Below are 15,293 nucleotides of genomic sequence, written 5' to 3'. Positions count from 1 at the left end.
AAAAGCAAAGATGCAAATGGAAGAAAAAATAGCCAATACAGTAATATTGGGGGACAAGACTTTTTTTTTTTTTTTTTTTATTAGAAATGTAAGTGATAGGAGGAAGAGCCAAAGTGACAATGTGAGGCTCAGGGTGGGAAGCATAAAGCTGAATTGCTTAACAAATATTTCTGTTCTGTGCTCACAGATGAAGAGGCAGGAGTACGACCGTAGAAAACAAACACTAATAGGAATTGATGTGTGGTGGACCTGGACCAGTTCTCAGAAGACTAGTTTAGCTAGCTCCTCGCGAACAGTCTTCTGTAATAGAATACTAGCCTGTCATCATCACGCTTAACTTTTGTGTCCACGGTTACACCAGCCATAGACCTGCAGTCACGTAAATGTGGCAACGGTACGTGGAATTTAGGATATTCTGTAAACTATGCACGCAAGTGAGAGCTCTGCACATGTTCTGCCAATGTGTGGGCTCCTCTTGCATTTACGCATTATGGGGTCCTTTTATCAAGCCGCACTAAAAAGTGTCCGGCGCTGGTGTCAACATGTGGGTTTTCCATGCGCTTTGGCCAGGTAAAATGGCTGCCTTGAAATATTTTTTTTTGTAATGGCCACCTGCTAATTACCCCATTAGTGTGTAGCCATTACTACAGGAGCCCTTACCATCACCTACCTAGGGCTCCCATGCTAATCAGGTAGCATGCAGTAATGTGCACACATTACTCGTTTAGTACAGACACACTCATTCTCTGCCAATGGGCATGTTCGCTGGAAAATTTAAAATATTTTTCAGTGCGGGATTAGAGCGCTAAGTGGAAACTTAGCCCAGGATGCCTCAGCGCGTCCCGCGGTAGGCCCACATTAGTAAAAGGGTTTCTATACCACTTTCATGTGCCCTTACATAATAGTGCTTAGGTGTTCTACTAGTACTTACACTTACCCATGAAAGTGCAAGTATTCTATCATTTTACGCACGCCGGCAGTGTGTAAATGTAGGTGCTGTGTTAAAGAATTGCCCTTTAAATGTCAAATGAAAATGACTAAGCAGTGCTGCTGCTAGACATTAATGTGCAAATGTTTTGGTTTTATTTATTGTCTCACTTTGTTACTCATGCCAGCCTGGTTGTATTCTGCCAGATGCCAATGAAATGCTGCAGGATGTGATAAAACTAATCAGTCTATTGGAATGAGTTCAAGGAGGTAATCCCACACCCTTTACCACCCCCTCCCCACAATTTTTTTTTTTTTTCAGAAATTCATGTGTTGCTTGTGCTAAATAAGATTGTTGATGTGACAAAGGCAAAAAGCAGACCTGATCCAAATCTGTGTATGATTAGGCAAATAAGATGCCCTATAATTTACAAGCATCACCTCAGTCTAGGCATTAGTGAAAGAATAACGAAGATAAATGCATCATGCTCTTTTAAAATCTAATCAAATTTCTGAGCGCGGACTTGTAAATCGTAGGAGGAAATACTTAACAACCGGTGCTTCTTATTCTGAAATGAGTAGGAAAAAAAATCTTGTATCTTGATTGGCTGAGTTTACATCACATTCTGCAGAGTTAGATATAGATTTGCCAGTCTTGCCTTTATATCTAGTGGGAACTCTCTTCCATATCTCCCATCAAGGAGACTCTCACCACTTGTGTACCATTCAGTAAGACACTCTGATTGCTTCTTAGCCTCCTTTCTGACTAAGATATAAGCACAGTTACAAGCTCACAATAGTCCCATCTTGGTGTTTTGACTAAGGGTTCTGTTTACTAAGGTGCGTAGCGTTTTTAGCACATGCACAAAATTAGTGCATGCTGTGTAGGCGCCCATAGGAATATTGTGGGCGCCTACACAGTTAGCACGTGCTAAAAGCACTAACGTGCCTCTAGCGCGGCTTAGTAAACGGGGCCCTAAGTCTGAAAACCTGTACAGTATAATATGGGGAGGATAAGGCCCTACATTGGAAACAGAGGAGATAACCAATGGAAAAAACAAACCACCAACGGTGCAAAGGAATGACAATACAGCCTTAATTGGACTTGAAAAATCACTTTAATTCATCTTCTATTAGACTCGACTGGGCCGTGTTTTGGCTGTTCAGCCTGCATCAGGAGTCTTCAAGATTGCCTTAAGCTGTTGTGAGTCTCCTGGGAGGCCATGAGGGGTCCAGGGAGGGAGGTAACAGAAAATTAGGTAGGCCCTACTATTGCTTCAGGTTGTTATGATCTTCTAAGTACATGACCTTCATATCCAAGAAGAATGTTTCATTCAGGAATCAGTATTTTTCAACACACACACACGCCTGTTTTTCTTTTATATATAAAAAAAACCCCACCCCAAAACAAACAATCAGAATTTCACTCACCAACTCTTTCTATAAAGATAAGGCCCTACAACGCTGGCCAAAGCAAGAGGATTTAAAATTCCTGCTAAAAACAAAACAAGACAAAATTTCCTTGTATCCACTGCTCTCTTCATTTCTCTTTCCCTCATTCCAAGCACCAGATGGAGGGAAATTGCTTGTTTACTCTTTCCAAAAATACTAGGACTAGGGGGCATGCAATTAAGCTACAAAATAGTAAATTTAAAACGAATCAGAGAAAATATTTCTTCACTCAACATGTTATTAAACTCTAGAATTCATTGCCAGAGAATGTAGTAAAAGCAGTTAGCTTAGCGGAGTTTAAAAAAAGGTTTGGATGGCTTCCTAAAGAAAAAGTCCATATACTATTATTAAAATAGACTTGGAGAAAATCTATTACTTATTTCTAAGATAAGCAGCATAGAATGTATTGTACTGTTTTGGGATCTTGCCAGGTACTTGTGATCTGGATTGGCCACTGTTAGAAACAGGATGATGGGCTTGATGGACCTTTGGTCTGTCCCAGTATGGTAATACTTATGTACTTATGTAAAAATATGTTTTCCTGCTGTTAAAATTCCTCACATAGTAAGCTGGCACACATGGTAAGCCTCCTTACTATGTGTGCCAACCAAAAATGTATTATGCTGCTCATGAGTGCCTTCTATGCCAATGAAGATTGATTAGACTGACCCAGATTTTGAGGTGGAGCTAGAGTCAGATTTCTAAGCACGTTTCCCTCTAAGCAGCAGTACCCCATCAGGACACCCGCAATCAGAGATCAGGGTGGATCAGCAGTAATTCTGTTTTATAGTGCTTGGAATGCTGATGGCCAGCAAATCCCCATTAGTTTAAGGGAAGGGGTCTAACAGTGCTCCTGCTCTGGCTGCTTAATGCTTATGAGAAGGGCCCCTGGGGTGGAGAAGGAGGAAGTAGGTCCCTTTACACCACTTTTAGGCACTCTTCCTTCTAAGTTAAGCAGATGTCCTCCAACTACATTGCTTCCAGTAGGGGGTGGTGCTTCTATGTTTTTTTTTTCCAGTCTCTAGGGACAGGCAGGTTCCCTGGAGTCCTGCAGAACTTGCCTGTCCCTCACTACTGAAAACATGATAGTGAAACAGCACCCCCCACTGGCAGGACTGTAGATGCAGGCCTCCCACTCAGCTTACAAGGCACAGTGCTTCTAGGCTGCCTGCTGTATCTAGTGGGAAAAGTGGATCAGCATGAAATTTATCTGTAGTTCTTTCCTCATAGTTTTGGTTGCTTCTATGTCTAGTGAACTCAGTGCTATACCACATGGAAGCTGAATTCTTCACAGAACAAGAACAACACAGGCCAAGACAATAGAAAATGATTCACAGGCACTGTGGGCCTTATTCAATTCTGATTGTTTTTTCATAGGCATAATGGCCTTTGTGCATGTAGCTAACAGTACCCTCACTGTCTTCAAAGCATCTGTCTCCTTACTGGTGCTTACCACTAGATGGATGAAGCTGATGATATCACCAGGACTGGGAATGACAACATATTTGGCTAATGATTAAATATTAGATAATTAGTTTTTACTGTGGATGGTTACATAAGAAGTTAAAAGCATTTTTATTATTTTCTTGTCTACACATGTACTGGCAACTCATAATTATGCTTTGACCTCTGTAATTTTGCTTTGACATTATGAAGCACTTTGGAATAAAGTAAAGAGAAAGGACAGAACAGAATAGCACTCTGCGTGACCTTTAGATCCTGATAAGAGTGGACCCACTTCTTTTATTTTGACATTTATATCCCACATTTTCCAATTTACATTGTTTCAACATGGCTTCCAGAAAATAGAATTGTAACATTTGATTAAATTATCAGTTGATGAGGTATAGATTTGAAAATGATTATTAGTGATAAAGACAGTTAGAAGGAAAGATTGAGTTCAAGTTAGTGGCGAGAGTCAGGTTAACATGTTACATTCTGGTTGATATGATTCTTTGTAGAATAATTTTTTGAAGAAGAAGGCTTTGAGCTGTTTACGGAAAATCAGGTAGTTGTTTATATTTCTTAAGGTCTTCGGGAGTATGTTCTGCTTCCGATGTCAGAACTGTTCAGTGTGAATGCATAGTCATATACTAGAAACATAGAAACATGACAGCAGATAAAGGCAATGTGACCCATCCAATCTGCCTATCCTCTGTAACCCCTAACTCTTCCTTTTCCTAAGCGATTCCACATAGTTTTAAATTCTGGAACAGTCCTCGTCTCCATAGCCTCCACCGGGAGGCCATTCCAGGCCTCCACCACCCTTTCTGTGAAATAGTACTTCCTTAGATTCCCTCTTAACTTCGTCATATGCGCCCTCATTCCAGAGCTCTCCTTCAGTTGAAAAAGGCTCTCTTCTAGTACATAAATGCCCTTGAGGTATTTAAACATCTCTATCATGTCTCCTCTCTCCCTCCTCTCTTCCAGCGTATACATGTTGAGGTTCATAAGCCTGTCCCTATAATTTTTGTGTTCAAGACCGCTTACTAATTTTGTAGCTGCACTCTGCACTGACTCCATCCTGTTTATATCTTTCCGTAGGTGCGGAACTGCTTACTGTATGAGGTCACATCCCCCAGGACAATGAGTGAATGAAAAGTAGTTTGAGTATGTATAACATAACAGTCAGGGTATTCAACCTGGGGTCAGTGTATCTCCAAAGTGTGACGTGTAGCAACTGGACAGGTATGAGCACCCACTGCCATGAATGCCTTCAGAAATTGTTTTTTTTTGGGGGGGAAAGGGGCATTACAAACTAAGCAGAGTGTAACAGGTTCCAAAGAGTCTAGATTCTACTTCTCTTCACTAGAATGGATTCATTGTTTCTACAGTATATCATGCCAAAATTGGGTATGTACATTAAAAACATCCACATTTAGGTATCTGATGATTTAAATGCTTGCTCTTCATCTTCTCATTCCCCCCTTCTCTGTTCCTGTACTGCTTCCAATGCAGTATCCCTCACCCGCCCATCCATTTCTTTGTCTAGAGCTCTCCTGATGAGTATTGGTTGAAACTATCAAAGTCCATATGTGTCCCTTCCCCTGACCTCAGTAAGATCAGATAAGCCTCTGTTCCTCTTGAACCACGTCTAAAATTGGGATGTACATATATGAAATCATAGAAACAGTCATCAAAACAATTAGCCATTAAAAACTGGGGGCAAATGACCCTCCTTTACACTCGCCACTACTGGAGACAGTATGCTTAACAAGATAGACCCATGCTCGCACCCATTTTACCATTTCTTATTTTCTTAGTTCACACTAATTTAAACTCAAAAGGAGGTGAAGTGCAATAAATACCACAAAGTTAACATCCTATATAATAAAAAGCACCTCCAACGTTCTGAAGCTGACTCCATGGCAGTGAAAGTTTGAAGGGTTCGTGCTGCCTCTAAAACTGTATCCATCTCCTGAATTGATGTCACGCAATACATTTCATAATTTTTTCAAGAATACAATACTAAAGAAACAGAATTTGAAGTTTCTTGCTCAAGTCCACATATATAATGCAAGATGTTAGGAAATGGAGTATATATTCATTACAACAATTTTAAAAGTTTGAGCTGAGAAAGATTTTACAGGTAACATTATTCAGTATTATTTACCTAAATTAAAGGAAGAATAACAATTTAAGCTCCCCTATTTTGCCTAGATGTTAGAAACACTGTTAACTGGGCTGGGTAAAAAAAAACATATTTATTCGACTGGTATCTCACCACGCATTTACATGGATATCTCAGGTAAAATGTAGCTCCCAACTGAATGACCCCAGGTTTCATCAAAAGAAATTGTTTTCTATGCTTTTGCGTTTCTCTAGAGATATCTGGAAATACTTGTATTTTTTGACCAAGAAACAATTTTTCTTTGTTTTTAAAATACACAGACATTAACCAAGACTTATCTGGCACCAGTACCACTGTTGCTATTAATGTTGTTAAAGTAATAAATTCAGAGTCTGATGATTCAAGTAATTCAGATATGTTCAAAGCTTGTTTTTTTCTGATCTCCCTGGTCTGGAAATGGCAGGTAGTAAACCTGGGTGAAAAGAGGAATAGTTTCTTCCCTTACACCCAGAACCTCAATAAGATATTTTTTCAACATTTCCCTAGGAGATAATAGCCTCCCAAAGTGCTTTGAAAATATGCCTCTTAGTAAGCTGCTTGGGAACATTAAAAAAAACGAAGATTATTACTTCTAACAGAGTTCTCAAGAGTTTCAGTTTTTCTTCTTAATGAGACCAAATCTTTTATCATAATTTCCTGTTGAGTTTGCATTTTTTTCATTTCCAATTCCATTTTTACATCTGATTGTTCTAATTTTTCCACTTTTAAGTCCAAAGTTTTTATATTTTTTTTATTTATTGCATTTGCACCCCACATTATCCCACCTATTTGCAGGCTCAATGTGGCTTACAGAGACCTGTTATGGCGACGCCATTCCAGGATATCAAATACAATTGGTAATGCAAAAACAATAAAGATAGGAAAAGAGATCTAAGCAGATAGTTATCGAAGGATGACTTTCAGAACAGGGTAGTTTGATGAGGTGGTATTGTTAGGCTATGGGATCTCTTTGTAAGCCTTGTTGAAGAGATACGTCTTCAGAGATTTAAGGAAGTTCGATATTCCGTTATTCGTTTTCAGGTCCGTTGGTAGGGCGTTCCACATTTGCGTGCTCATGTAAGAGAAGGTAGTCGCATGAGTTAGCTTATATTTTAGTCCCTTACAGGGGAAGTGTAGGTTCAGAAATTGGCGGGATGATCTTTTGGCATTTCTGGGGGGCAGGTCTATAAGGTCTAGCATGTAGGCCGAGGCGTCTCCGTGAATGATTTTGTGTACAATTGTGCAAATCTTGAACGTGATGCGTTCCTTCATTGGGAGCCAGTGGAGTTTCTCTCTTAGGGGTTTAGCACTTTCATATTTTGTTTTACCAAATATGAGTCTGGCGGCTGTATTTTAGGCCGTTTGGAGTTTCTTGATAGTCTGTTCTTTACAGCCAGCGTACAGTGCGTTGCAATAATCTAGGTGACTTAGTACCATTGACTGTACTAGGTTACAGAAGAAGGATTTTGTTCTTGTATCATCATATCTTGATTCAGTTTCTGTATCTGAGGAGAAAGCGATTTCCCTAGGCCCACTATTAGGGTCCAGAGAGAATCTAGCGTCACTTCAGCTGGTTTGTTCATATCAAAGAAAAATTGTACAGGTGGTACCTGTAATCCGTTGGGTTGGTCGTGAGCCCTTGGGCCCTGGCCGAGGCCAGCAGGGCGCCGACCCAGGCCAAGGGGAGACCGACCCACCACCGCACACCCCAGCTACACAATACCCCCTAAGCTACCCCTCCCCCCAGTCCCTCAGGAAGAAGGGAAATAGGCATACAGGCGGGCCTCGCGGCCGAACCGGAACCCACGCAGACAGAGCCACTCATGCGAGCCTCACGGCTGAACTGGAACCCAATCACACACAGGGAGGGGTGAAAGAACCCAGAGGGCCCCAAGATGCCAGACACGCGCTGAACACCAGCAATAGGGCAGAGGGGGAAACAAAGGACCAGAGCGGGCCACGCCCACGCAGGGGACTAGCGCAGGACAGGGGAACTAACACAGCAACCCCCTCCCCACCAGGGTAGGAGCCCCAGGCAGAAGTCAGAGGAACCAAACACAAAGGAAGGCAGAAAGCCTTTGCCTCAAACCCACTGTAGACAGAGGCACACAGAACATAAAGGGTTAAGCTTGTAGAGCCAGCAGAGAGAGAGTGCCATAAATCAACAAACAATCAGAGAGAATGCTTCCCCTCCCGAGAGGGAGTGGGGCCCATCCAAACAAACACACTGGCAGAGGCAGGAATACAATACACACAGTACACAAAGGGTTAAACTCACTGAGCCAGCAGGCCAGGACACTGGGAAGAGAAATCCTTAAAACAAACAAACAAAGGAGAACGCTCTCACTCAGCCCAGAGCCCCGGAGGCTGAGCAATGCCCAGCCCCCACTAAACAAACGAGCAGCTGACCCTGATTACAGAGCTACGCACACACACACACACACACAGCAGCAGCTAACCCAGAGGGAAGGAAAAGAATACTCTAAATCAACACAGATCCCTGTCAGAACCTAGAGCACGTTCTGAGAGAAACCTATCAGGCTTTCCTGTTACCACCAGATAAGTAACGCAAAAGCAGAGAAACTCTTCAGCTGCAGGCTAAAGTACTATCCCCTGACGTCAGCACAACCCCTGGCAGCCAATCAGAAGAGACGTCCCCCCTCCCCATCAGCCAAACCGGCAGAATCATAACATCACCCCCCCTTCAAGGGCCCCCCCTACCCCGTCCACGAGGTTTAGGTTTGTGAGGGAAAAGGCGATGGAACCGTCTGACTAGGATTGGCGCATGGACATGAGTAGCGTCCTCCCAGGAATTGTCTGCCGGTCCATATCCCATCCACGCAATGAGATACTGGAGATGTCCCCGGAAGCGCCTTGCATCCAAGACATCCCGGACTTCGTATTCCCCCTGGGAGGCTGAGATGGCTGGACTAGCAGGCAACGTGGGCAAAGCCCCTTTTCTCAGAATCACAGGCTTCAGCAAGGACACATGAAAGGTGTTATGTACCCGTAATGTAGGTGGTAACTTTAGCTGATAACAGACCCGATTCACTTGCCTCACAATGGGATACGGGCCCACAAATCGAGGTGCAAAGCGGGAGGAGGGAATCTTCAGACGAAGATTACGCGTGGACAACCACACCAAGTCGCCAGGCTGGAAGTGCGGTTCCACTCTGCGAGACCGATCCGCTTGGCGTTTCATACGAGTGGAGGTCACTCGCAGCGCTTTCTGAACTGATGACCAAATTGCTTGGAGCGAGGTCACCGCATCAACCGCTGCCGGGACATCCAAGTTGGTTTTCAAGGGGGCTGGTATCCGCGGGTGTCGTCCATATACGATGTAAAAGGGCGACGCGCCCGTGGCCGAGCTCACTCGGTTGTTATGAGCGAATTCTGCCCAAGGCAGCAGCTGACTCCAGTTGTTGTGGTGCTCATTGACATACATCCGTAGGAACTGCTTCAAGCATTGGTTCACTCGTTCTGTTTGGCCATTGGATTGTGGGTGATATCCCGACGAAAAGTTCAGCTTTACTTCAAGGGCCCGATTCAGGGCTCTCCAGAACTTTGAGACAAACTGTACTCCTCGATCAGAGGTAATAGATTCTGGCAGACCATGGAGACGAAAAATAGAGCTGATGAAATACTGTGCCAGCTTCACCGCCGAAGGAAGGGTAGGCATGGGTATGAAGTGGGCCATTTTAGAAAACCGGTCCACCACTACCAAGACAACTGTGTGCCCTTCAGAGTTAGGCAGATCCGTAACAAAGTCCATGGCAATGTGGGTCCACGGTCTCTCAGGTACCGGTAAAGGCATCAGCAACCCCTGGGGTCTCCGACGGTCAGCCTTATGCTGGGCGCACTCAGGACACGCAGCCACAAACTCCTGCATATCCCGATCAAGTGAAGGCCACCAATACTGCTGGGAGATGAACCGCTTGGTTCCCAGGATCCCGGGATGTCCTGCCATTCGAGAGGCATGCCCCCATTGGAGTGTCTTTTCTCTCAGCCGGGGTGGCACAAAGGTCATACCTGCAGGTACTGCTAGCGTCATCGCGGGCACAATGACATCAGGTTTAATTACATACTGCAGGGGTTCTTCCTCCAGGTCAGCCTCCATGGACCTGGAGAGGGCATCTGCCTTGATGTTCTTCTCCGCTGGACGATAGGTCAGAATGAAATCAAAGCGGGAGAAGAATAGTGCCCACCGGGCCTGGCGAGGATTCAGCCTTCTCGCTTCTCGTAAATAAGTCAGGTTTTTATGGTCCGTGAACACCGTGAAGGGCTCCTGCGCCCCTTCCAGCAGATGACGCCATTCTTCCAGGGCCAATTTAATGGCTAATAGCTCCTGATCCCCGATGGCATAATTCTTCTCGGCAGGGGTATACTTTTTAGAGAAGAATGCACATGGGAGAAGTTTCCCACTGGGGTGGGCCTGGGACAGCACTGCTCCTACGCCAACCGATGATGCATCCACTTCCACGAAAAATTTATTTGTCGGGTTGGGATGGCGCAACACTGGAGCTCCAACAAATGCCTGTTTCAGATTCTCAAAGGCCTGACACGCCTCAGGCGACCAGTTGCGAGCGTCAGCGTTCTTCTTAGTCAAGGCAGTAAGAGGGGCAGTCAGGGACGAGTAATTCCAAATAAACTGCCTATAGTAGTTGGCAAAACCTAAGAAGCGCTGTAGAGCCTTACGCCCCGTAGGTTGCTGCCAGTGCAGGATGGCTGTCAGCTTACTGGGGTCCATACGCAGCCCGTGGTTAGAAATGATGTACCCCAGGAAGAGCAGTTCGGAGCGATGGAATTCACATTTTTCCAATTTCACATAGAGGTGGTTCTCCCTCAACCGCTGCAATACGGTCTTCAGGTGCTCCTGGTGCTCTTCCTCAGCCCTTGAAAAAATCAAAATATCGTCCAAGTAGACCATCACAAACTTATACAGGAGATCCCTGAAGATGTCATTCATGAAGGCTTGGAAGACGGCTGGAGCATTAGCAAGTCCAAAGGGCATTACCAGATATTCGTAATGCCCGTCGCGGGTGTTAAACGCCGTCTTCCACTCATCCCCCTCCTTGATCCGCACAAGGTTGTAGGCCCCCCTGAGATCGAGCTTGGAGAAGATCTGGGCCCCCTGGAGGCGGTCAAACATCTCAGAAATCAAGGGAAGGGGGTATTTGTCCTTCCGCGTGATGGCATTGAGTCCCCTGTAGTCAATACAGGGGCGCAAACCCCCATCCTTCTTCTCCACGAAGAAGAATCCAGCCCCCGCGGGTGATTTAGAGGGCCGGATGAAGCCTCGAGCTAGGTTCTCTCGAATATACTGGGACATGGCTTCCGTCTCTGGCCGGGATAGGGGGTATACGCGGCCACGGGGAGGTTCAGTGCCAGGTAGTAGCTCTATGGCACAGTCATAGGAGCGATGAGGAGGCAGAATCTCTGCTTGCTGTTTGGAAAAAACATCTCCAAAGGATCTGTAGGGCCCCGGTAACATAACATTGGCTCGATCCAAAGGAAGCGTCACTGGGGCTGGCGAGACCTTATCCAAACAGACCTTCTGGCAGCCCGGGCCCCACGCCGTCAATTCACCCCGGGCCCAATCAATGCAAGGGTTATGCAGGCGAAGCCAGGGTAATCCCAGGATTATGGCCTCAGTGGCCGACGGAAGGACGTAGAAGGAGATAACTTCTTTGTGTAAGACTCCTACCCGTATGGTCATAGGCACGGTTCTGGAGCGGAGAACTCCCCGAACCAGTCCCCAAGCCGCTGAGACGGTGATGGGCTGAGGTAACTCCATCGTAGGAATTTGATGAACCCGCACCAGGTCCGCGCTGATAAAGTTGCCTCCCGCCCCCGAGTCAACTAGCGCCTCAAAACAAGGGGTATCCTTAATCGCCAGTAGAACTGGCACCAAAACCTGCATCCAAGGGGAGAAGGACTTTGGCCCTGACCCGGTCTCCCTAGCCGGTATCAGGGCTGCTGGTTTCCCGACTTCTTTCTCTTCGGGCACTCACGGACAAAGTGCCCTTTCACTCCACAATGCAGGCACAGCCCCTTAGAGCGTCTCCGCTGTCTCTCCCGGGCCGCCCGGTCAACCTGCATAGGTTCAGACCCATCGGGCACACCCAGCGACGGGGAAGCAGGGCTCTTGTGCGAGCTCCTCGAGTTAGCCCCTGCAACCTGCTGACCAGCACGACGTTCACAGGCCCGCTCCCTGAACCGGATGTCCACCTGGGTACAGAGACGGATGAGGTCATTCAGATCTGAGGGCAGCTCCCGGCCTGTGAGTTCGTCCTTAATGTTGGCCGAGACACCATGCCAAAATACCGCAGTCAGGCTTGGGTTATCCCAACCTAGCTCTGCGGCCAAAGTCCGAAACTGGATGGCGTACTCACCCAGAGAGAGTCGCCCCTGATGTAGGTTCAACAGCTGAGTCGCCGCCGAGGAGGGCTTCCCGGGTTCCTCAAAGATGAGCCGAAATTGTTTCAAAAACTCTGCCAAATTATCCAGGAGGGGATCCTTCTTCTCCCATAAGGGCGAGGCCCAGGCCAGAGCGGGGCCTGCCAGTAGAGAGATAATATAAGCCACCTTCGCCCGATCCGAAGGAAAATCCCGGGCCTGCAACTCGAAGACAATTTGGCATAGATTGAGGAACCCCCGGCAGGTCTTACTGTCGCCCTCGTACCTCGGGGGCGTAGCCACCCGAATCCCTCGGCCACATGCGTGGGAACTAGGCGGAGTAGCTGCTGGCGGGACCTCCGCAGCCCCCGTGACAGTCAGCGAGTCTACCCGTTGAGACAGTGCGTTCACGACTCCCGATACCTGTTGTAGCTGAGCATGCAATTGCTGGAGCAGCTGCATGGGGGATGGATCGGTCGAGCTCATGGCTTTTGCGTTCTGTAATCCGTTGGGTTGGTCGTGAGCCCTTGGGCCCTGGCCGAGGCCAGCAGGGCGCCGACCCAGGCCAAGGGGAGACCGACCCACCACCGCACACCCCAGCTACACAATACCCCCTAAGCTACCCCTCCCCCCAGTCCCTCAGGAAGAAGGGAAATAGGCATACAGGCGGGCCTCGCGGCCGAACCGGAACCCACGCAGACAGAGCCACTCATGCGAGCCTCACGGCTGAACTGGAACCCAATCACACACAGGGAGGGGTGAAAGAACCCAGAGGGCCCCAAGATGCCAGACACGCGCTGAACACCAGCAATAGGGCAGAGGGGGAAACAAAGGACCAGAGCGGGCCACGCCCACGCAGGGGACTAGCGCAGGACAGGGGAACTAACACAGCAACCCCCTCCCCACCAGGGTAGGAGCCCCAGGCAGAAGTCAGAGGAACCAAACACAAAGGAAGGCAGAAAGCCTTTGCCTCAAACCCACTGTAGACAGAGGCACACAGAACATAAAGGGTTAAGCTTGTAGAGCCAGCAGAGAGAGAGTGCCATAAATCAACAAACAATCAGAGAGAATGCTTCCCCTCCCGAGAGGGAGTGGGGCCCATCCAAACAAACACACTGGCAGAGGCAGGAATACAATACACACAGTACACAAAGGGTTAAACTCACTGAGCCAGCAGGCCAGGACACTGGGAAGAGAAATCCTTAAAACAAACAAACAAAGGAGAACGCTCTCACTCAGCCCAGAGCCCCGGAGGCTGAGCAATGCCCAGCCCCCACTAAACAAACGAGCAGCTGACCCTGATTACAGAGCTACGCACACACACACACACACAGCAGCAGCTAACCCAGAGGGAAGGAAAAGAATACTCTAAATCAACACAGATCCCTGTCAGAACCTAGAGCACGTTCTGAGAGAAACCTATCAGGCTTTCCTGTTACCACCAGATAAGTAACGCAAAAGCAGAGAAACTCTTCAGCTGCAGGCTAAAGTACTATCCCCTGACGTCAGCACAACCCCTGGCAGCCAATCAGAAGAGACGTCCTCCCTCCCCCTCAGCCAAACCGGCAGAATCATAACAGTACCTCTTTTTCCATAGTTATCTCCCGGTTCAGGATAGCAGTGTCTCCCACCATAGTTGTTATTGATGTCGATGTTCCCATCGAGGCTCCTAGCTCACCAGCAGGTAGATCTAATTCCTCCCGTCTCTGTTCACTTGCACCGCTCTTAGTAAGCAAGTTCAGAGACGCCTCTGATGGTGTGTTGCAACTCGTTGGTTGAGGGGGCGGTTCCCTTGTGTCGGGGCTGAGCATCAGCTCTAGCCCAGGAGACGCTTCCAGGCCTCCATTCGCTCTGGAGTGAGTCAGCGGGCTGCCTTCCGACATACTTAATACCGTTGTTGATGGAACTACAGCGGTCTGAAATAATGTCTGAATATCTTGTGAGGACGGAGTCTGCCGTTGTGGGGCATTGGAGGCTGGTCTACCCCGTCTCTGCGGCATCTCAGTAAGCAGTTTTCAGAGAGCTAAACTAATGCTGCCTGCTAACAACTCAGCTCAGCGGCCATCTTGCCGTCCTTAGGTCTTGTTTTTCATGTTTTTATAATGTGATGTCATTTTTATTTTTATGTATTGTACAATTTGCTTTTGGGGCAATTGTATAAACTGGGACCTAGAAGTATGTGCCATTTATGTGTGCAAAAGGTGCCATTAATCACCAGGCAGCTATGTGCACTAGCTGTTATTCTATTCTGTTCAACCTTTTTACGATTACTGATCAAACACTACCTCTTTATTCTTATGCTGAACAGAATTTATCAATAGTCGATGAACTAACGTCTTGAACTACCATAATTTATTTTTTACCATGTATATATCACATTATATATATATATATATATATATATATATATATATATATATATATATATATATATAATGATCTGTACCACATACACTATGTCCCATATACGTTACCATGTATGTATACACCATGAATGTTACCATGTATGTATGCTCCTTAATGCAACACCAATTGTAATTTTGTTACCCGGAAATGGCACTCGCCATTACGGCAAATGTAAGCCACATTGAGCCTGCAAATAGGTGGGAAAATGTGGGATACAAATGCTACAAATAATAATAATAATATGGTAGCGCCTGAGTGCCATAGCACCTAACTGCAAGGGGGGGGGGGGGCGTACATGTGGGTGAGGCCTGGGTGTGTTTCCCAGTTACACATGTAGTTTATAGAATACTATAAACTATGCATGTCACTTGGTACACTGAGGCGCTCCAACTTACACCTGCCAATGACATGGCATACGAGGGCACACCAGTTGAATGTTTCTAAATCGCAGATTTTATTTCTGTCTGGTAAGACTTCCCTTTCTTTGGTTCCAGAAACTTTT

The 15,293-nt window shown here is 46.4% G+C and overlaps 1 protein-coding gene across 1 annotated transcript in view; it reads right to left on the bottom strand.

The window, feature by feature from the left end:
• C13H17orf64 (chromosome 13 C17orf64 homolog) overlaps positions 1-14,385 on the bottom strand; it is a 65,432-nt gene extending 51,047 nt beyond the window's left edge. The window contains exon 1 of the mRNA XM_030222126.1: positions 13,969-14,385. Coding sequence (XP_030077986.1) covers positions 13,969-14,385 — 417 coding nt within the window. The remainder of the gene's footprint in view (positions 1-13,968) is intronic.
• Positions 14,386-15,293: the final 908 nt, after the last annotated feature.

Source organism: Microcaecilia unicolor, chromosome 13 (genome assembly GCF_901765095.1).
Source record: "Microcaecilia unicolor chromosome 13, aMicUni1.1, whole genome shotgun sequence".
NCBI lineage: Eukaryota > Metazoa > Chordata > Amphibia > Gymnophiona > Siphonopidae > Microcaecilia > Microcaecilia unicolor.
The sequence above is the reverse complement of the archived record's forward strand: the minus strand, read 5'-3'. Positions and strand labels throughout refer to the sequence as shown.